The sequence below is a fragment of the Siphateles boraxobius genome, unplaced genomic scaffold (assembly GCF_051911475.1).
Source record: "Siphateles boraxobius isolate OS27281-9 unplaced genomic scaffold, OSU_SipBor_1 3, whole genome shotgun sequence".
Classification (NCBI taxonomy): domain Eukaryota; kingdom Metazoa; phylum Chordata; class Actinopteri; order Cypriniformes; family Leuciscidae; genus Siphateles; species Siphateles boraxobius.
Window position 1 is genome coordinate 12971007 of NW_027508919.1, and position 24328 is coordinate 12995334.

The window sequence follows — 24328 nt, forward strand, 5'->3', positions numbered from 1 at the left end:
CCACTTAAAGGCCCACTGAAGAAAATTTTCACAATCTGACTTGGAATCGATCTGATACGGAAAAAATGATAACATTATTAACAGTGTTTACAATTGCTAAAGCCTTGGAAGCTAAAACTCACGATTTGTGGTGGCATTACATTTTCGAAACACGCTTGAGGTGTTTGGCCAATCACAATGCACTGGGTCTGCTAGCAAATCAGAGCACTATGAGCTTTTCGGAAGGAGGATCTTTGTAGAAACCAGCGTGTTTCAGATAGATTGTGAATAGAAGAGCTGCAATAATGTACAGCATGTGAAAAATAGTGTGCTTTTGAACATTAAAGCATATTAACCTATTCTATTACACCTGATGAACTTAAAATAGCATCATGACCCCTTTAATGTCTTTCTACAGAAACTAACATGCTATGTATTTATTATAACTTTAAAAGTAACATTGAATAAAACAATCAACACAATAATTGAGTACTTTAAGTGTGCTTTAGTATGCAAGTCAGCACATCAAAATAAGTGTACTTCAAGGCAGTAGGCAAAAGATTAATAAAACATAATGATTTAAAATGTACTATGAAGTAAAACTTTAAATTTACTTTAATTTTAAATAAATAAACTTTAAAATTAAAAAAAAGTGCACATGTAGTACTGCATGTGTACTATCCCCCGAACTGACACTTTGTGTGTTAAGAAACACAGTCATGAAAGTGTACTCTCTTCAAGTACACTGAAGTGGCCTTGTATTTAATCAATATTATTTTATCTGCAAGTACTGCAGATATTATAATGAACTAAGTGAATGCTTGGACGAAAATAAATAATTAAAAAAGCAACTAAAAAGTTGATTGAACAACTTACCAACAGTCCAGTTTTAAATTTAAGCTAAATCCTTGCTAAACTCATTTTATGTTGCTGGTAAAGTATGTGACTGGTGTAATGTCACAGAGAAAACTGGTTTTGATGGCCTAATTGACACCCTTAACATGAGCTCCACACTTTGATATGCATCAGTGATGAAGGGCGTCTGAGGGCACAGTGCAGATCACAGGATGAGAAAACAAACTCACCATCATCTTCTCAAACAAGTCGATGATCTCTTTCTCTGACAGGTTCATGGAGCGCTCGTCAAAAAAAGGCTGGGGCATAGGCAGCTCGGTCTGAGTCGAGATGGGGTCTGTGGGGTGCTGGATAAGAGGCTTCTCCTTCTTCGTGCCTTGCTTTCGAAAACTGGTGATTCTGTCACGCTGGAGAGACAAATAACTAAGTAAATAACTGGTGCATATGTCAGATCAAATAAATAAACAGCACATATATCTGACAGTGGAATTGCCTTCTGAAAAACTTTTATGACCCTGTGAAATCCCCTGAGTGAAGTTTTCTGCTCTCTGTTGGTGTATTTCTTATTAAGAAGGGAAGATTTAGGAGAGGCATATCAATGGGTGTGTCCGTTTGTTTTAAAAAAAAATGGGGGGGGGGACGCTAGTAGGCTTTAACTATGCTGGTTGGTTGCAGAGGGAAGGACATTATTATTTGAATTCAATTTGATTGGACAAAAATCTGTGAAGTGCAACACGAGTCATTGTTGTTGTTCAGTTTTCCCTGTAGATACTGTAAATTTAAAAAGCATACACTCTACTGTTCTAAAATTTGGGATCTTTTAAAAAAAATTCACAAAGAATGCATTCTATTGATCAAAAGTAACAGTTAAAACATTGTTGTCAAGCATTTTTATTTCAAAGAAATGTATCATGGTTTCCTCAAGACTACAACTGTTTCAACATTAGAAAGAGGAGAAGGAGGATTTCTTGAGCACCTAATCATCATATTAGAATGATTTCTGAAGGATCATGTGACACTGAATACTGGAGTACTAATGCTGAAAATTCAGCTTTGCTATACATGAATATCAATCACATGACCTCTTACGTCATCCGCTCTTTTTCCAGTTGACTGCCGCCATCTTGAGTACCTGCCGAGTACTGTCTACAATACTGACGGCATTAGCTAGGAAGTTTATACATAACCAACTTTGTTTATGTAAACCCTGTGTGTATTTGACAGTATTCGTGCAATAAGACTAGAAAGATAACTTCGTTCAGTAACCTGTCGCTGTTGTTAGACAGGCTTAGTACGCGTGCGCTTCGGGTGTACGCGCTCAGAAAAGCGCTCGTTAGAACCGCGCATCAACACGTGAATGACTTGTTAGCACATGCAAATAATGAACTTATGTGAACTGCATTGTCCCGTTCCTTTGCGTTAACATTTGATGTGAATATACGTCGCGTTGTAGCCTATGCTGAGACGGAGGCACCAGAACTGCAACTGATAGAATGCACGATACTACGACATTTCTACGACAAAGCAGATGGTGGATATATTTTAATCCACGATCATAAATCGTGATATCGCACACCCCTAAGCTAGCGTAAGCTCATTATTATTTACATCCACTCACCACAGACAACATGAACACTGCACAGAGAGTTTGCACACCACCGTTATAACATAAAAGCAAGCAGCTGCGTGCATGGTTGGGCATGATATGATTGAAGGATTTTGACTGAATGCGCGCAAAGTGCGCTCCCTTAATAATTCCTAAAAAGCTGACATCAGTTAATTGCGATCTCACATCTCTGTTAATATCAATTAAGCTGACTGCACAATGAATCTTTCATAATATATACACTTTGTTTGTTACAATTAAAGGATTTGTCAGCATACAGAGCTTTGAACAAAAAGTCTTTGAGCATAGAGGTTTTGAGCAGTGAGGGGAGTCTATCTTAAATGCTTCTGATTGGCCTTTGCGTTGAAGAAATCAACACGTATGTCTGTGATTGGCTACATCGCTCAACGCTGCAAACGTGTTTTAAAAGGAAACTCTGGCCTGTAAATCGTTTCTATTTTGTTTTAGTTCTTGTTGCTTTTCTGCAAAAATGTATTAGTTTTTATATGTTTTATTCATAGATATTTCTAGTTTGCGGGAGTCCCGCAAATCGTTTTATTCTCCCTGCAACGCGCACACACACAGAGAGTGCATTGCCGCTCGCACTCGGCCATCAAATCTAGTCCCGCGCCGCACTCTTTTGCATTGGGAGTGCACATCTCTAGATCAAGGGCCCGGCCCGAGTATAGTGACGGGGAATATCGGCCCGCAAGTTCGGGCTCGGCCAGAGAATAAGCTCTAGTTCCTTTGCGACTCTTGTATCGATCTTGCCGAATCAGGTACTCAAGATGGCGGAAGACAAGTTTTAGAATTGAGTGACGTCAGTGAGGAGACGTTGGTGACATCATCTGATATTCATGTATAACAAATTGCATTTAGTAATGTATTATTTTTTTTAAAAATGTAATATTTCACAATATTACTTTTTACTGTATTGTTGATTTTTTTTTTAAATCAACATTTGAGAGTACACTAGCAAATAAATTGCCTTAAAGCAACTAAACAGACTAAAAAAATAATCATTTTGTTCTTTTTTTAAGTTAATACAAAATTGTTTGGTTAATTATTAGAAAGTTATAAAATATGGTTCAAGGTTTCATGTTTGACTCACCTGCTCTCCTGTTACTTCACCTTTCCAATCTGTACTTTTTAAAGCACAGGGCTGATATTACCTGTATCATCTTTCCACTTGTTCATGTTCACATTACATTCATAATGAATACAAAGACAATGTCATAGACAGCTTTATGGACTACATTAGATGGCAAGACGTGACTATGGTGTGTTTTAGATTTCTAGCTAATTTGAAAGAGATGCTAATGGCTTCTGCCAGCATTCCAGTCATGGGTTACTGGCTCAGAGAAAGTGAAATCAAACCATGCACAAGTCACTGTTAGTCTGTCATTGAAATCATGGAAGGGAACATGCATATATGGATGAAATCCAAATGATTGAAATAAAAAGAATCAAGCACACTCTGTCGTAAAATGCAAGTTTTCAAGGAGAGACCAAAGTCAAACTGAAGACAAGGGTCTGGCAAATTATCATGAATGATTACATCAAGTTGCCATGTGTCTGCTTGAACTCCAGCTTCCTGATCTGGAGTGAACTTTAGACTGATTGATTATGACAGACCTGATGACAGGGTGCTAAAAAAAAAAAGTTTTTCTTTGCTTTTTTGTCTCTGCTCTCTCTCTTTTGATCACTTCACTTTAACAACGCGGAGTAATGGCGAATATGAGAAAAAGAACAAAAACATAAGAGAAAAAGAAAGACACACAAAATAAAAGAAACAGACACCTTACCATGTCATCAGCCAATGTTTTTATGTGTATGTTCTGTTGAAGGGAAGGGACAATAAGTGAGGGCAAATGAAAACACTGCTGCTGTGTCTTTGGTCAAGTGAGAACCCATAACCACATGCATTAAATGACAGATTTATGCACCAAAAAAACAAAAAAATCGTATGAGATCATAAGCATGAGAATAGCATACCCAACTGCAGGCAGCATGAGAAGTCAAACCCACTGCTGGTACAAGTCGGCATGAGTAACTTAAATAATTTAAACAAACAAACTAAACTCTGTTGCATGTAAGCCTATTGTAGTCTGTTCATTTGCATGACAAACAAGTCTGTTTATATATGACAGCAGGACTTATGAAGATTAATTCTTTTAGATATATCACTCCACATAAAACAAAAGTAAAACAGCAGAAATAAAGCTTTAATGAGCAAGACAAACTATAAACAGACACATTCTGCCCTGTGTCACAGCAGAGGCAATACAGGAAAAGGAGATGGACAACTACAGTGTATCCCCTACCATTTTTGGGGGGCGGCCCGCCTATATGAGGACACGAATGCATGAATCTCCAGACACTAGATCTGCTATGAAAGTCACTTCGTAAGAATTTAACTGCTTCATTTAAGAAAACTATCGTCATGTCAAACACACAGAAACTCAAAAGGTCTTCACGGCAACCAGTCAAAATAAAAGTTCGGTTTAACTTGACAAAAATATATTACTGCTGTACATAGAACTTAGATACGTCTCAATATAATAATAATACTAACAAATTATTATCAAAACTTTATTTTTTTAAGGAATAATGACAATTTATTTTTGGTTTGACAAAATGTTGTTTAATTTCATATGATTAAAAATAAATTAAATTAATATTTTATGTCTTCATTTGATTACCAGAAAAAAAAATACAACTCCAAATTTGTGTGGAGAAAAAAAACATTTCATTAAATGTTGTATAAGTTTAATAATTGTATAAGTTTCATGATTTAAATTAATTAGACATGCTTTTTGATTACTGAAAATTTTACACCACGTTTCCGTAACACGCCGTTCCGCGACACTAGTAACACTGAACTGAACACTGAACTAGGGCTGCACAATTAATCAAATTTCTAATTGCGATTACGTAATCGTTCAAAGCCGCAATTACAAAAGAAAATCCACTCTGCGTGTGTGTGTTTAGAGCATGAATATGTTATGAGAGGCGAATCACGACTACTTCAGAAAACCCAGCACAATATGACATACCAGGCAGTGACGTAAGTGTACGCTGAAAAGACTAAAAGACTTAAAAGATAAAAAGACTTTCACCTCAGAAAAACGGACTTTACTGTCCTGTCCCGTTATACTGTGCTCGTAGCGCGCACTCTTCAATTGCACGCGCAAATGCGGCGATGCGCACTGCGTATCGCTTCACTGTATAAAGTGCAAAAGAAACTACGAGCAATTAACGTCGTTACGATGTAAATTAGTATGTCACGAATTAAAAGTAAAATACCAATAAATCACGTGTTAGCTGAGAAGGATTTGCATGCAGGTGTGATTTTCATTCTATTCACCAGGAGCTGTTTCATTAACAGTTCTTGTTAGTATACTGTGTATTCACCATGGTAACTGTCGTTTCCATAACCCCAAAATGCCACTTCATTTTCACTTTGTGTTATTTTTTATATTTTTAAATGACTGTGGTGGCTCATATCAACATTGTATTAACATTAAAACTAGTTTGGGACTGCTATATTTAATTGCTTTAGCATAGTCCTAATGTTTTTCTAGTCTTTACTATGAGTCATACAATTTATGTGTATGTTAAGTAAAAGGGGACAGTACTTGTGTGTGTAAACAATTTTTGTGTAAACATGTATTATAATATGCCTATATATATTCAATGTAAATTTTGATAATCGTAATTAATAATCGCAATTACAATTTCAAGGGAATAATCGGCATTTATGATTTTTGTCAGAATCGTGCAGCTCTACACTGAACCCTAAACTCAGACAAAAATTATTAGAGGAAATAGCAAAAGCTTGCCAAGGATCTTTAGTCAAAGTCCCCCTTCCTTTCAGCTCCATGTGTTCTTTCCTCAGGATGAACAGTCTGATTGATTGAATGACTGACTAGATTTGGGTCAATGACAAATAAAATAGTTTTTGAAAAAAATCTTTTCATAATTTATGTAATGCACATTTTTGAGTCAGGAACAATGCTTTAAAGTTTAGATTGTTAAATAAAATTTCAAAGTGTTTAAATTAATTTGACTTTTTTTTTGGTGGTACAACCAATTATTTGCAAATATATATTCCCAATTTTAAAAAGTAACCCTTAAAGTGTCTACAGTGCCTAACACATTATTATTTTGTGTTGTGTATTTTATTCGTATTCATTTATATGTATTGCATTCTAGTATATTTAGCATCCGATTTTACTTTTAAAGACATAAAAATAATCATACAAGTATAGCAGTAAATTAATTGAATACAATAACTATTCACAATCTAGTTTTCAGCCATTTGTTCAATTTGACCTAATATTTGTTGGATTAAATCAGAAATTTACATGGTTGCACCATCTGATGAATATCAGTTGTGCCACCTGCAACATTAATAATGACAGGGAATATGCTGAAAACTGGATTTTTATTTTCATTTAAATTACATATAAAAAATAAAATACTAATAAGAGTGTTTCAGTCAACAACAGTCTCTATTGAAGAAAGAGTAGTAAATTGATATAAAACCGAATAAATCACATCGTCACATTCAGTATGTAGGAACTGGAATGGTCTACAGTGCAATAGATTGTTCAGATACACTGTAATAAAGTAGATCGACATTGAATTACAACAAAGTCATGTTTTCCATTGATACGAAAAAGAGCTGAAATTGTCAATTTGTAAAGAAACACAATATAATATGCTGTACATGCGCGAGATGTCACCGCTTTCACAAATTCACATCTTTGTTGTTTAACCAGACATGGTAACGGAGTCTTTTTTCAAAAGCAAATGAACGAACGAACGAGTTAGTGCAGAGTTAAAAGTAGAATAGTAGAGGACCACTGTGGCTTTTCTGGTAAAGATGGTGGACCAAAGTAGTCTTGCTGGTTGAGATAATACATCAACATTATAGTGACACCAAAACATGGGCATCCCATGCTGGTTATGAGCATCCAAAACACAACACATGCTGGTCTATGCAGCAGTGAGTGCTGAATCTCACCGTGAGTTCTGTTCTTAATGAAGCAACCCATTAGATACATCTTTAAACCTGATCAGTCGGACTATATTGACCTCAAACACAATTATAAAAAACTTCTCCTCTCCGCCTTCACTCACTGCCTAACAGATGTGCTTTATCTTTTTGGCTACAGCAGTGATAGCCGTTTATGAGATGGAGCACACAGGGGGAGAGATGGGTCTCCATATGCCGTGCAGAGCCGGATGAGTGTTAACGAGCAGAGCTCTGTGGAGAAGCTGCCATAAAGCAGAACTTCCCGCAGGGTTCCTAACTCTACTGTTAATCTCTCTGCCCCCTGGTCCTGCGTTTACCCAGACATTATAGCACTGCCCCAGGGTTGCAGGCTGTACACAGCTTTTGCAACAGTTGTGATGGAATGGGAGGTTTGATGTGAATGGAGGTGTGTCAAGGACTCAAGGGAGTGAATCATCCATTACACTAACCTTTATTAACAAAGAATGTTTAATGCTTTAAAGGGGTCATAAAGAGTTCGGTTTAAAGCCCAAACCAAACTTGCCAGCAAAGACTTTCATGGAAAATTATTGTTAAAATAATAATGACTGTGTAGGGATTATTGTATTACAGATCCAACAGCCCGAAGTGGCTTCATAGTGTAAGACCCTGTATAACACGGATGTGCATTTGTTATTGAAAGTAATTAAAATCTTAAAATCTAATTAAAAACCATTTAACAACTTTGCATAATTGTGTTTTGACTCAAGGGCTGGTCATTAATATTGCAGCTCGACAACACATCAGACAGTCAACAGGGCCAAATATTGCATTATGATTTAACAAAACTCCTTCAGGGCAACAGAACTATATTAAATTCTTTATCAAAATAAAGCTTTATTCATTGCAGAAAACTCCCAAACCCCCACAATAGCGAAATTAATGCAGCCCCAAGCACCTACATAAACAGCGACATAAATTGCAGTTGCACATGCCTAAGTAGTTCTGTAATGTGTTGACCCAAGTAAACTCTTAAGTTATCTAATTGGAAACACTCGAGAGGAGAGAACAGCCTCGTTTTGGTTAGAGAGCACTAAATATAAGGATTACTTGACAGTAGAAGTGCAAATGGTGCTATTACGTATTCCTCCACTAGGTGGCACACACCAATCAAAACATACAGTTGGTCAATCAATGTTTTACAAAAGCCAATAGAGGCATTGAATGGACTTTGAAACATGTCCAAAAAGTGAAGTAGTTTCTAGCTCCCACCATCTGCTTTGTTGGCAATTCTTACATTGGGAAAACAACCAGAGGATGAGGATGGCAACAAAAAGCTGTTGCAAATGCTTTGTGGGAAATCGGGTTATTTTAATTGGTCTTAATTGTACTCAAACAATGGATAGCTTGAACCTAACAGTTCTTGGAAATTTGCAGTCATTCCGTCTCAAGAATGGAGCATTCAGTGGCCGACACCTCGTCTCGTTCACACTGTTTACACACAGGGATGTTTTAATTAAATACAGAGCTGGAAAGAGTGCGTCAAACCCTCTAATAGACGTACACAACTATCAGGATAGAATTCACACAACTAGAATCGAGATATTAAAAAGAATGGGTTACTAACTGGCCATATACCTTGGTGATGCAGATAATCCTGCAGTACAGTAAAGCCCAGAAAATTCATGATTAAATATCAGCCCTGTTCTTGTACTGAATGCTGACAAAAGCTTTGACCAACACCCTGCTAGAATCAACACTGATTGTTGATTGTATTTGCCCAGAGAGTGAGACCACAGGCCAACAGGATGCCAAACAATAGCCTGATGGGAAGAGAGACAATTGTAATAGCACAAAGGGGTGGTTATGGTACATGCCAGATGAATAAATCATTTAGAGATAAAGGATCAGCAACACGGCACAAATAATGTTGAATCGTTTTGTAAATAAACGCAAAATGATTTAAGGATTGGTGACTATTTAAAAAAATATCATACAAATTATGCCAAAACTATACCAATCAACCTGTTGAAAGGACTGTGCATCTATCCCTGACGAGATACTTTAATTCATTTCAAATTAAATATGCCATCTTACTATTATAAGTGAAAATTTTAATTATTTAATAAACATTAGTGTCTATCAAATTGTTGTTGCCACTAAGAACACCACCATACGTGTGATGTGCACAACATATGGCTACCACATGAGTTATCAGCTGATAGTTTTTAAATTTGTATCATTTGATATTGGATATAATAACAAATCTCAAAATGATTATGCATTTTTCATACTGTAAATTATAATGTTGTGATGCCTAGATTCACTTGTAGGATTTAAAACTAGGCTATTGATTTTAATTTTGTTCTAGTTTTATTTTTCAATTATTTGAATAATATGACGAAATAAAAATTGTATATATAATATTACACAATCTATAAAAAAATATTGGTCATCCACTTATTGCCACCCACACCCCCAAAATTGTATAATACACAATTTGTATAATACACTTGTATAATACACAGGCTTACTACTTCCATACACCTTGAAAAAAGGGCTTTCAAGTCAAAGCTTTTATTCAGTCATTTACATTAGATGCACAGCTAAAACTGATGTGTACTAATGTGTAATATCCCTGTACTGAGAGCTCACTTAAGTGAAAATGGCCACGGAAAACAACTGTAATTCAATCCCCCTTGATTTAAACAAATGACATTAACATGCTGAAATGCACATTCAGCTGTGATGTTATCTGCAACTCATATTAGCCTATATCCAACTGACAAACGGCCGTCAATTTTCCATGGGAAAACAGCACAACACATAGTTTGCAGAAGCTGGCGCTGCGATAGCCCTGCTGGAGAGTCTGGGGTGATGTCAGACGTGCCTGTTTGCCATTTCTTCAAAGATACTGCAGCAGGTCTCATATATCTGTGTATGCAACTGTAAAGTACATCATTTTTGCAATGAGGCAAAGTGGGAACATTCAGTAGAATGACTCTTTGACTTCATTTTCAATCCATGGCTTATCTGAGTGTAGCCCGATAAGGCAGGGCCTGCAGATGTAATCTGTCTAATGATATACAGACTTAAGCTCTTTCCGGTGTTTGGCTTTCTGTGGTTCTCCCCCAAACAGAGAAGGAGCCTGTGTCAACTCGCTCTTTCACTTCAGGAGAAGAAACGATGTCATCGGTGGTGTTCAACTCAAATACATGTGAAATATTTTTTTTGACCTCTCAAAGGTCAATTACATTTTTCGGTTTCCTCCCCGTTTTCCCTCAACCTTTGTCAATGTCTTTTTCTATCCTATTTCTCAGACTTGACAATTCACTTCACCATACATAGCATGTAGTCCATTTATTCAAATACATAGTTTAATCAATCAGACCATAATCATACAGTGAGTGACCCAGTTATAAACTGCTCACCACTGGTCAGAGGGTAGGTGGAAGATTAGAAAACAATCTATAAGAACTAAAAAGTCATCATAACCAATATTTTGTTCTATGCATAGTCAAGAAAGATTGGCAGCTTTAGCTCTACACTCATATACACTGTCAGTCAAAAGTATGGACACACTAGGACTGAATTAATTTCTCAAGATCTAAAAAATCTTGTGATATGAAAGTTTAAAAGATTATGTCACCCAAAAATTAAAAGTCTGTATACCATCATGTCACTGCAAAACTATGTTTTTTCAAATGAAGGAACACAAATAAAGTAGAACTTTTTGAAGGAATCTTTATGTAGTGCTTTTATATAACAATAGTTCAAAGAAACCACATCTGTCACTAAAAAACACCATGAAAGTATCAAAGATGCTACCAAAACATCTTATGGAGCGTCAGTCTCTTTTGGCTTGCTCACTGGGGGATTTAAAAAATGAAGACAAGGGCTGTGTTCGAAATCATCCCGTACATCCTGATTCACTATTCCCTACATTACTCCACTAATATAGTCCACTTAAAAGGAGTGATAGAAAACGAGTGAGTAAATTCGGACACTCAGTGCGCCGGAAGGGCCCCCAGCATAGTTCGGCTAGCGGTTTAATAATCATTTGAAACTTAGAAAACTGGAAGCTTCAGCAGTAAGATAAAAAGATGTATCTTGAACTCCGTCATGGAAACTAGCATGTATAAAACTTAGTTAAACAATTTAATATTCAAGTAAGAAGGAATTTATACCTGTATGATATTACACTGTAGCCACATTGGACCAGCGGATTGGAAAATGGATGGATGGATGGTTCAGCTGCAGGCACTATCTTCTGGCAAACATGGGAATTTATTCAGCACGACCGTCACAGTGCATTATGGGTATTCTTACATCGGTTTGTACACTCGTTATTGCAGTCCATTGTGGTATTAAATGAGTGCACTCTATAACGTCCACTATGGTTTAAGACACCACTTAAAATGGCAGTCCCCTCAAATAGTGCCCTATTTAAGGGTATGGGGGTGATTTTCGACAAAGCCTTGGGGTGGGCGATATACCGGTAGACACGATTAAACTGGTAGAAATTTTGGACTATTGTCTCTATCGCGGTTACGCTCACGTGAAAGTTGCTGTGCTATGCAGTCACGAAAGCTTATCGTTTGCATGCGTATTTAAGTATTTGTGGTTTAAAAACAAGTGATTTTAAACCGTTGAAGCAAAGTAAGCAGCGAAAGACAACTCATTTTCGCTATATTCACATGCTGTCAGAGAAACTATTTGTGGTTTAAAAACAAGTGATTTTAAACCGTTGAAGCAAAGTAAGCAGCGAAAGACAACTCATTTTCGCTATATTCACATGCTGTCAGAGAAACTATTTGTGGTTTAAAAACAAGTGATTTTAAACCGTTGAAGCAAAGTAAGCAGCGAAAGACAACTCATTTTCGCTATATGCACATGCTGTCAGAGAAACTGTTTCCAGCACCATTAAAAAACTCAGCGCTGAGTTTCTGGTGTGCCTTGTGGCTTGAGCTGAGTTTTAATTTAGAAATGTGCAGAGTGACTAAACCTGAATAGACTCTAGAGATGATGAATGATAACTTTGCTGCTAAAACAAAGACTTTATTATATGCCAAGCTCTCCTTTCACCACATCACACGATCAACCCAAGGTCACTCTTTTTGTGTCACAAGAACTTGTCAACAACTTTTGTGCAAATCACTAACTATTGCAAAGTATGTAGTACAATGAACCTTTTGAATCCAGCAACAAATCTTATGAGAGACTCTGACATGTTAACCTCAAACACACATAAATAAAGGGGGGGGGGGGGGGGGTTGGGGGGTGGGGGGTAATAAAAAAAGAAATCACACTGCTGCTTTGGGAAGTCTACACAAATAATTATACATGTGGGATGAAGGTAATCAAATTCAGTGTTAATATAATACCATTAAATGAACGATAGTCCTAGTCTACAGTAAATTATTGACAGAAAACAGCAAGTTAGGTATTTGATCTTTCCTCTGGAATAAGAAGAATGAGCTTGAGTTCAGCTAGCTAATGGACTGATCAGAGTTTCAAGATGGTAAATGTTAATGTTATTTTATGGTTCTGTTTTAATATTTTTATTTGGCAGTCAGCCAATTATGAATTCATATTGTACAACCAATGCAATGTGTTGTGATGCATTCATCATGAGGTTCATGATGAATTCATCAAATTCGAACGCTCAGCTTTCAAGTCATAATAGGTGAGTCTCTGGCATTAGCTTTTGGATCTCAGGGGTTTTTCCGAGGATATATCACCAATCGTTAAAGTATTATGAAAATGAATGGCAGGTTATATCCAGCGTAGTGTGTGTTTTGAAACCAGCGAAAATGGCAGGCTAATTTTGAACCGCTAATTGGGTAAAAATTAAACACCATGTTGTCAAAGTTAGTATTGTGACACTTGCGTGTCTTATTGTTAACATTTTCCCAAAATCAAGTTCAAATGGAGTTACTAGGTTTTTCACCAGCGAGTTTAGGAGATTTGTGTTTTGTCAGTCATTAACGGCCACATCTTTATCAATTCAGCATTACTTTTTCTTAAACGTGCAGGTTATAAGGTTTATTGTAATTATCTGGGCGCTCAGTTTTTCCTTTCATTTAATACATTTGGCCAAAATCTTGTGTTATAAAAGATAAAGTGCTAAGCACAGGATATATTGGCTATGATTAGAGGGCAAAATACCAGACTGACACTCTTCTCGGCTCCTCAAAGACAAAATATTAGCCTTTACAAGCATTGTGCTTTTTCAACATCAAAATATACTATCCATTAAAATAGCGTCCAACAGTGTCCAACAGTCCAACATTCATCCAACAGTGTCCAACAGCGTCCAACAGTCCAACATTCATAGTATAACCAAGAATACGCATTGACAAAATAAGCAGCCAAACTTATTTCATGTTAACTTAGGGCTGGACAATAATTCAATATCAATATATATCGCGATATTTTTTTTTTCCGATAACAGTGATATGACTTTTAAACACATTTTCGATATTACAATATACATAACTGACGTTTGGCGCGCAGCCGTCAGAAAGAGCAGAACACAATTAGCTACTTTCGTGATGACGGACACCACAGACACGCAGCCAGTGCTCAGCAGGAGTAGGCTGATCTCCAACGCGGCAAGTTTTAGCTACAAAATGAGCGCCCCTGACCGCAATACAAATGTGACTGAACAAGCTTCCACAAGTGAGGCGAAAGCAGACGAAATAGTTGATAAGAGAGGAAAGACTAATTCAGTGGTATAAATTCAGTGGTGTTTCAGTGTTTCAGCGTGTGACTGCCAACTAGCAGCGGGAACACATCAAACCTGTTCCACTATCTGAAGCAGTTCCACCCGATAGAAGCAGCACAAACACAACTTTAACCGGCACAAACGAAGCACAAACAAACGAGACTTTTTGCGTGAATTTGGAGCATGTGGGGATGCCGAGTGACCTCAGAATGACCAATATATGATTTTAATATCAAAGAAACCTAAACTTTACGCACTGATTGAAAGGGCGGGAGGGGGCATGATCGACTCGGAATGCATTTTCAATTTGCACATTGCATTTTGCTACATTCATTGCGGGACATTTAAGTGTTTTAACTGTGAGTGTAAATGCAATTAAGAAAAATAACATTTAAATGATCATTTTCCTATAGTTTTTGCTTGAACATGTTAAACATATCTAATCATATCTGTAATACATTTTAATTTTGCAACTTATAAAACATTAAAATATGTATTCAGTTTACATATTAAAACTAGTGTATGAAATGGCAAATGTAAATTATATAATTGAATTTTAATTTTGCACAAAACGTTGAAAAATTTAATGGCAAATGTAAATTTAAAAAAAGAAATGGATTGGCATTTTACATATTGCATTGTCATTTTGCATATTACATTTCAAATTGAATATTGCTACCCATATGCTTTCATAGTCTTGTAGCAGGTATTGAGAAGAGAATATTATTTTTATTATGGGTTATTTCATTGCTTCATGTAGTTTGTTATGGTGCAGTACCGAAAGACTCCAGCAGTTTTCATATACTTGGCAAATTCATTTTTCAGAAGATTGTATGTACAGACATCTGTTGTGGGTGTTCTACAGTGTTTCTGAGGCTTTTATATTGATCAATATCGGAATTATATTGTATCGACCGAAATTAAGAAATATATCGTGATATAAAATTTGGCCATATTGTCCAGCCCTATGTTAACTTTAAAGATGTATGATTTAAAAGCGAAAAGACTAATTGTATACCAAGAACTGGTTGCTTTGTCTGTTTAACAGTACCCCTCTTATTTTAGTTCACAACCATCATTGAAGATTAAATCTGTACATGCTTCTAGATGTCCTTGACTTGATGAACAGACCCTTTTCTTTATTCATTCAACTGATCAAACAAAGATGCACTGTTCTCAACATGCAAACAGACTAATTTGAATGAAGAACATGCTAGCATCTAAAAAAAGATTTAAAATGATTGGCTATTATTTAGCATAAAAAAGATATTCTAAACCAGAACCCAATTTTCAAGGGATTTGTCTTTGTACAGCACAATCCAGGAATGACTGATGACTTCAAAATACAGGAGGGGCCCTCATTAAACAACCCATTCCAAGACCTCTTTTGCCTTAACATGGGAAAAATCTTTGGTGTGTTGGTTATTTCAGGAAAACTGAGCCAATGTTTATGTTTCTCTGAAACATGTTGGTGTGAACAGCTTTCCTTGGACAGTCATCCCATCTGATTGATTCAAGACCGAGAGCCCCCTAAGAAATGACAATATTAAGTATTCGGAGCTCCAATTCAACTGATAGGGCCATCATATGTTATGTGTCAATTTGAGCATTATGAAGAAAGTGTTGGAAACTTGCCAGAAACATCTGTTTCAAAGGGTGATGTCAGAATCATCCCCCAGTGTAACTAAAGCACTTCCCTTCTTCACTTCCTGTGAGCACTGAGACACTCAACATGTGTTCCATTTCCTGTAGGTTCTCCATTTCTCTGAGATACTCCTTGAGTTTGTCTGCAGCTGGCCATTTTAGACTCAAAGAAGGGGTCTCTGAGTTTAAAATAGCCAGCTACAGACAAACTCAAACCATTTATTTCCAAAGTGAGACCACATTGAAAATTCTGGGGTTCTAATTTAAACCTGCAAGTTTATATATTTATTTATTTTTAATAAATTGAACATGTTGACTTGACTAACTGAAATAAAACAATTTTAAGTACTAAAAATACAAGAAAAACAAAAATAAAACAAATCTTAATAATTTGTTTTTTTTAACTAAAAAAAAAAGACAAAAGCAGTAAAAAACCTAAAATTACTAAAACTGAAAATATAAAAGTCAATTCAAAATGTTAATAATACTATAAAAAAATAATACTTTTACAAACTTATGGAGTAATTAAATTAAGAAAAATAAACCAAATACTAAGACATTCCAAAATTCAAGTCAAATATTCACTCAAATCATGCAGATAATATCATTTGTGGGAAAAAATAGCTTAATTTTCTCAGACTTTAAAAGCATGGTCTCAGACTTTTGAACCCCATTGTATGTGCTAGTACAATGCTAACCTCAAAAGTTTCACAAGAGGGATCAGACCTAAAAACAAACAAAACCAAAATGTATTGTTGTATGTGGTTGATAATATTAACCTTATGTTCCAGCCACAATGTCTGTTTGACACTGCGAATGCAGTGCCTGTGTTTATCTCAGGACCGTTCATCTGTATCCAAAAAAGCAGATCTACATCAGTGAACTTCTCACTTACAGTAAGCTTAACTGCATGTGACAACCTTTAAGATGACCATTATCTGCATGCTAATATACAAAATATCCCATACTACAACAGGAATATCTGTATAAATTATATAGAAATATAATATTAGAGTAGCAGTAGCAACAGTGCTTCAAATCTGAAAATAACAGCTTGACAGCATGTGAATAAAAGTGCCCAATTTCCAAGATATATTGTTTGTTTAGCGCTGTACACATACAGATTGTCATTCATTATATGATCATTAATGATGAATTTAAAAAACCTTGACAAGTCACGGCTAAACAAACACTACAGTCAATATTTTTAACTTGTCCTGGGAGAACAGACTGGCCAAAAACCTTCAAAGTCCCAACACAGAGTTGTTACATTTGTTCTAGGAGAACTAACAACAGCTGCCTCAGATAAGTTTTTTCTCACGAGAAAAAAAGCTAAGGTTATTTGAACAATATGTACTTCTACAACACTGATCAAGCTGATCAAAACTATCCTACACTGATTTTTAATACTGAAAGTATTTGGAGTAAAATCCACCCAACTGCACACCACTGATGTTTTCACGTCTTTGTGTGAAAAAAACAGCAGTTTTGAGGAATGATTAAAGTCTGTTTCACAAATTGAATCTGCCCATTCACACCTTTGTTTTGAATAATGATGAAAAGCCTAGGCCTCCACACCGCATCCCGTCCAATTCACCCCTTCCTTTATTAAAACACAGGTAGATAATCTAAGTTTTCAGGGTCACTGGTTTTCACAACAAACACAGTGTACGTCACTTACAGCACGACTACGAGGACACGCTGTACAAATCGTCTGCACTAATCTGTGCCCCGTTAGGGTATGTTACATAACAGCATCCAGGCTTATATTCTGTTTTCGGAGTTTCATTCATTTGCAATGGAATTTAATGGAGGTAAACTTCCATTCAGTCTGTACTCTGGAATGCCTTTTGAGGAAAAGCACTGGCTAGAATTCCACTTCCATGACTTCATAAGACTCAGTTAGAAGACAAGTGAGAAATTCATTCCATAAATACAAAACCTGCGTTTTTTCACACTGAAATTCGAGTGCATAAAAATAACCGGCTAACAAGATAACAAACTTTGGTGTGTCTACATCGCATAAGAAAACTGAAAAGTGCCAAAACTGTGTTGGTCTTTATTTGTGCCATCAACAGGAGCTCAATGATGTCATTCCCTCTCTAAATGCTGTAAAAACAATTAAAAAAATAAAAACTTCCTCTTGCCTCTTTTCTCTCCCCGTGGGTCTGATCCTGGGGCAAACTGTAAAGATTAGCCCCAGTGCATTACAGAAATCTAACGCTGGGTCATAATGCTTAGCATGCTCAATGGGTTATAACCTTCTCTAATCCAGCTCAGGACAGATTTATCATAAGACCAGAGATGGCTCTCATTCAAAAGAATATACATGCATATTCAATGCTGGAATCTATTGGCAACACATAAGTTTCCATAAAATGTGTCCACCCCCACGGGTTAAGCCCGTTTAAAATAAGGTCAAAGAACTGTTGGTTGCTAGTAGGTCGTTCCCTAAAGTTATTGGTGGCTGGCTTCATAACTGGTTACAGCTTTTTACAATCTTTAAATGTATTGACAGTTCTATTTTGACAGAAAGAGCAGTGCTGCCAATGGCTGATATAAAACCTTTATTTATTTATTTATTTATTTATTTATATATATATAGTTTCTTAAATTAATTGTTGATTCTGTTGGGCCAGGATTGGTGTCTTTTGTCATAACTGTCTCGTTACTGGTTCTATCCCTGCTGCCCTTAAGGTGGCCACTGTCACTCCTTTACTCAAAAGAGACGTCCTATTTCGAACTTACCGGGACGTTAGTCCCCATGTTGCAAAGTTGATTTTCTGCCTGGGAACGTTGAGTGGGGGGTGGGGAAAGTCACCATTCTCACCGGAACAGGGTATTTAACCATTCCAATGATTTCTAAACGGTTTTATTCAGTTGGAATAGTTGCCAAGTTCCCATTTAAAAAACAGAAACTTACAGTACTGAATCTGCCCTCTTGAGAGTTTTAAATGACATCTATCTATCCACGGACACTGGTGACTCCGTGGTTCTCGTGCTCTTACATCTATCAGCAGCTTTTGACACTGTTGACCACTCTACCTTGATATCTAGACTAGAGTCTTATGTGGGGCAAAAGGTATTGTCCTTTTAAGTGGTTTCAGTCTTATCTCTCTGACCCGAAAATTCCTAGTCAAGTTAGGCAATTTATCCTCTAACAGAAGAGGACCTAATCTGTGGTCTTCCTCAAGGATCTATCTTAGTTGGTGCCTTCTCTCTTTTCTCAGTACATGTTACCTTTGGGCTCCATTCTAAGAAGACACAGGGTATCTTTTCATTGTAATGCGGACGATACCCAAATTTATTTACCAATCAAGAGAAAATATCCTTCTACCTTTACATCTTTACTAAGTTGACAAGATGAAGTTAAATCTTGGCTAGCTCAAAATGTCTTATCTTTAAATGAAAACAAAACCGAGATGATCGTTTTTGGGCCCACTTATAATTCTCAGGCTGCCAGCTTCGATCTAGGTAGACTATCCGCGTTTAGAGCTTCACGTGTACGGAATCTAGATGAGTCTTTAAACCTTGACAAACACATTTCCTCGGTAATTGTCTAGTTTTTATCAACTTCGTCTGTTGTCTAAAGTCAAACCTTTCCTAAATCATAAAACTCTAGAGATGGCTGTTCATGCTTTTATTACCTCACGTTTAGACTACTGTAATTCACTTTACTGGATTTCAAAGTCTCAAATTGCTAGTCTTCAACTAGTTCAAAATGCTGCTGCAAGATTCCTTCTTATTAGCCGTAAAAGCGCCCATATCACCCCAATTCTGAGGACCCTTCATTGGCTGCCTAATAAAATCAGAATTGATTTTAAAATCCTTTTATTTGTTTATAAATCTCTACGTGATCTAGCCCCCATCAATTTATCAGAATTGCTGCAACCATATACTCCTTCTAGAAGTTTTGAGATCCAGAGACCAGAACCTTCAATTACTCAAACGTAGAGGGGATCGAGCGTTTTCTGTGGTCGGGCCACGGTTGTGAAACAATCTGCCTTTATAAATTAAGATCTTATGTCTCTACTAAAAACGCACTTGTTTTCCATGACTTATAACTAATGTTTTTTTATTTTTTTATTTTTTTATTGTAAATGTTAATTAACTTTTTTAACTGTGTTTTAGCTGTGTTGTTTGTTTACCTTTTTCCTTCCTTTTGAACCTCTGTACAGCACTTTGGTCAGTCGTGTGGCTGTTGTATAAGTGCTATACAAAAAAACTGAACTTGAACTTGAAATGCACCGAGTCGCGTTCAGTCGGTGTTCACAGTCAGTGTTTAAAATATGCTGCAGTCATTGGAAACAGTCTATAAATGTGTTCAGCCAGTCTTAGAATGTTTCAGCTAGTCGTTAAGTGTGTCCCCTGCATAGAGACATTTAGGCCACGCCCACACTGGGCGGGAAACAACCCAACCGTCTCCATTGACTTCGCACTGTGAGAAGCTGCCTCCTTATCATTTCTGACTTATAACAAAAAACAAACAATGTCTAAAAGCTGCTATGTAACAATGTGTACAGCAAACAAGTTAAAAACGAGCGTTTAAGGACAAAAGTGGATACAGGCAATTGAAACGCAACGTGTCGTATTAATCTGAGAACTTTGCCCACTGGAAGGGAACGTAATCGGCGATAGGGATAGCTTATCTTACAGAAATAAAATATATAAATCTGACATTTGGATATTTGACATACCAGTGACAAAATGTTTTTTGCACACGTAGTGTATTTTTAGTGCAAACTGAGTGTCAGGATCCCACAATTCACCCATTCATTCCAGCCTGTATCCACTTTTGTCTCCTTAAACGCTAGTTTTTTGAGGTCGACAGCTTATAAAAACTTATTTCTGGGTTTTTTAGCTTGTTTGCTAAACACCTTGTCACATAGCAGCTTTTAGACACTGTTTTGTTTTTTGTTTTTCAAGTCAGAAATGACAAGGAGGCAGCTTCTCGCATTGCAAAGTCAATGGAGATGGTTGGATTGTTTCCCCCCCGGTGGGCGCAGTTTTCAGCTAAAGACGCATGTCGCTCTGTCTCTATAAATCGTTGCGTTACCAAGGCAACAAATGATGCATTTGAATTAAATTCCAAAGAGTGGCCGTTATCAGCCCCACAGTGGAAAATTAAATCATATCTGTGCTGCATATGAAATCATATCCGTTCATCTAATCCGGATCGGCAAGGAACGTAATGGTTAAACAAAGAGAACAGTTTGGCCCGATGGTGGAAAAGGGGCTTTAGTAATCTGGTAAACTAGTAATCTGTGCACTATGAATCATATTTTCTCAAATAAAGCTGAGGTAATGGCAACTTTACATAATAGTTTTACACGATTAATATTAAATGAATATGACATAGCGACCAACTGGTTATAGCACAATAGTTTGAAACCAAGGATTTAAAATTGCCAATTCAGGAGTGTCCAGTGACGGCACGGCAGCACTGTCCTTCTGTCTGCATCCAATTCACACAACTGGGACATGACAGTATATGAAAAAAGTATAAGTATAAAGCATTTGCCTTTCAATTATTAGACAGAACTGTTAAAGAAAGTCCATAAACCAATGAAGATGGAGAAGAGGATCTCCTGTGCATCTGTGCTCAGCTGCTGGGGGTCCACATAAAACTGTCTTACAACATTACAACTTATCGGCGATACCAATAATTAAAAAAATGTCAAATAAAACTACGGATAAATATTCCACTTAGAGCTGCACAATTAAAGCGTTAAAAGATTACAATCTCGATTCAAACATCCACACGATCTCATTCCTAAACGAAAATCATTCAGGTATTTCAAAGCTACGATCACAGCAGAACATTCAAATCTGTGTTTGAGTTTACGCTGACCCAGAGAGAGCAGTTGTCATCATGTAGCCTAAGGAATGAAACAGCTCCACAAACTCTGGGGTCTTTTCAACCCGACAGTATCATTATTTCTAGGGCTGCCACTGCATTCACAATCCAAACAAAGATCCTACATGCATGTAGTATAATCAGTTGTTTTTTATTTAAATTAGATTGTATAATTTCTAGGGGTGTAACGATACACAAAACTGATGGTTCGGTTCTTCCCAAGGTTTTGACATCTCGGTTCGATTTGTTGGGGTGGGGCTAAAAATTAAAAATTAAAGCTAAAATTGTTTTTTTTTTGTTTTTTTAACCAGTGGTTTAATGAAAAATATGTGTCTTTGTCTTTTAATTACAATTAAACGTTTCGTAAGGATTAAAAAAAAAGATCTGTTAATGCTGTAAACTATATAAGGAGCCCGCACATTACTATAACATTAAAGATTAACAACAGAGCCTAGACTATTTATTTTTTAGATATAATAATCAACACTCAACACACTGTATGAAAACATGTAAACTGAACATAAGTCAGTTTTTGCATTAACTTATGTTTTTACTCTAATTCGTTATTGAAATATAATAATTTACACAGCTGCTGTCATTTTCATGAAAGATATTTTAAGCATACATTAAATAATCAAGATATCATTAACAGGTTAAGTAAAATATAGGCTAATATAGTGCATTTATTTAATGCAAGAATTCATTTGGATGACTTGCCTGCTGAGGTAAATATGTTGGAAACTAAGCTGTTTTATTGACGTCTTTCCGCTGCTAAAACACTGATTGAGCGATTACACGAGTTATGATGCCTTTCAGTAAGTATACTGTATCTTTCAACATACCTTCAGTTGTCCATTCATGTTTATTCTGTAACTGAAGACGAGATGATCGCGTTTACTTGCGCTGCCGCTTGAAATGAGGAGTGTAGTGGTACAGTGATCTGTCACGCCGCATCAAAGAGCGCCAAATATATATTTATTGTTTGAATTTCGTGATCAAATAGACAGAATTTGAAAGATTACACCTTGCTTATTATCGTGTTCGGTACGCCATTAGAGTATCTCGATTCGTATCGTGGGTTCTGTATCGTGGTTTTTCGGTTCGGTTTGAATAACGTTACACCCCTAATAATTTAAAGATCTAGTGCGGAATGGTCTGAATTCAGCTTTAAAAATACTATTATATTTCCTCTGTTCTCCTCTTTACCTCTGTTTTTGGCGTGTCCCGTCTCTGGCCTGTGTTAACGTCCTGTTTACAGACTTAAAATTGTAAAAGTTCCACACAAATGACATTTTAGGAAATAATTGCAATGCAGTTCAGGACAGATTTATCATAAGACCAGAGATGGCTCTCATTCAAAAGATATACATGCATATGCAATGTCAAATTCATTGTCCCAATTAAATACATAAACAAATAAACAAGCGACTGTAAAAAAAAAAATGAATTCAATCATTAATAATGTTTGTAAATGTTGGTAAGAATGTGTTTTCAGGACCACCTCGAAAACGAGAGGTTACATCTCAAGGGGCTATCCTTCAAATAAATTTCAAATTTCAATATTAAAGAGATTTGTTCAAAAACACATATACTGTACATCCAGTAAGGAAACAAGTGAAGTCTTTATAAGAGAGTCATTGAATAGTTCATTAAAACCATTTTTTTTTTATTCATAATTATATTTTTCAATATTCAATATTTTTGTAAATAGAGTGCAGCATTTAAGATTGTCAGAACCTCTAGTAGTTTAGCCTACATGTTATTTTGTTTAGTTGTTTATTCAGAATTGTGGGAGAGTATTAATCTCTATTTTTTTTTAAACCGTGACACTCAATTTATCCATAATCGTGCAGCTTTATACAACTACTAATATTAACATGATCCAGCATTTATATTATAGCCACACAAAACATACAATACAGTGAAATCCTTTTTCTCAACTTTGTCGAGTTGCTAGACAGACACATATGGCCAACGAATGCTGTCACTCAAACTGCCAACTCCCACTGACAAAGAATGATTGCTTTTGGTTGCTTTGTGGCTGCATGTTACTGTAAGTGTGATTTTTGCATAAATCGTGCATAATTATTTGTACATACCAGAGCCAAATGATTTTGCCTGAGGTATGAATAACTTTTTTTTAAACATAACAGAATTCATATTTTCTCATCCTATCTTATCATTTTAGTGTAGAATGAGTAAAGCTGTTTGTTGTTAGGATGACAAAAAAAAGTAAAAAATTAAAGGGGCTGATAAAAACATTTTAGGCTGCTCTGCCTCAGGGGTATAAATGTGCTCGTCAATGTCAAAATGGTCGAGATGGCCAATCAAATCGAAGGCGGCGGGTCTTACTGTTCAGCGACCGACAGTAATAGCCTATGATGCAAACCACCTTTTTGAATTTTAAATATGCTATCATGATCCATGTAATTAATAACTGAATGTGACGAGACTAAAAACGTTTGCATACGAGTAAATGGGAGTACATTTTAAAATAAAATATTATTTGCAAATAGTTTAGATTGATTAGGCTACTTCATTAGACCTACAACATGTTTTACCATTCCCCCCAACTAAATATGCCTCCATTACTTTTATACATCTACTGACAAACAAATACATTACCTGTCATTTACCATAATGAGTGCTATAGAGACAAAC

At 36.3% G+C, this 24328-nt stretch overlaps 1 protein-coding gene across 24 annotated transcripts in view; it reads right to left on the bottom strand.

Annotated features, from left to right (window-relative positions):
• diaph2 (diaphanous-related formin 2) overlaps positions 1-24328 on the bottom strand; it is a 474147-nt gene that overhangs the window by 436641 nt on the left and 13178 nt on the right. For 16 of the 24 annotated variants that reach the window (XM_077247876.1, XM_077247894.1, XM_077247891.1 and 13 more), the window contains exons 3-4: positions 4246-4278; positions 1065-1241 (exon numbers count right to left, since the gene is read on the bottom strand). In XM_077247876.1, the coding sequence (XP_077103991.1) occupies positions 1065-1241; positions 4246-4278 (210 nt within the window). The remainder of the gene's footprint in view (positions 1-1064; positions 1242-4245; positions 4279-24328) is intronic. The other 8 variants (XM_077247896.1, XM_077247898.1, XM_077247888.1 and 5 more) reach the window with 1 other exon arrangement.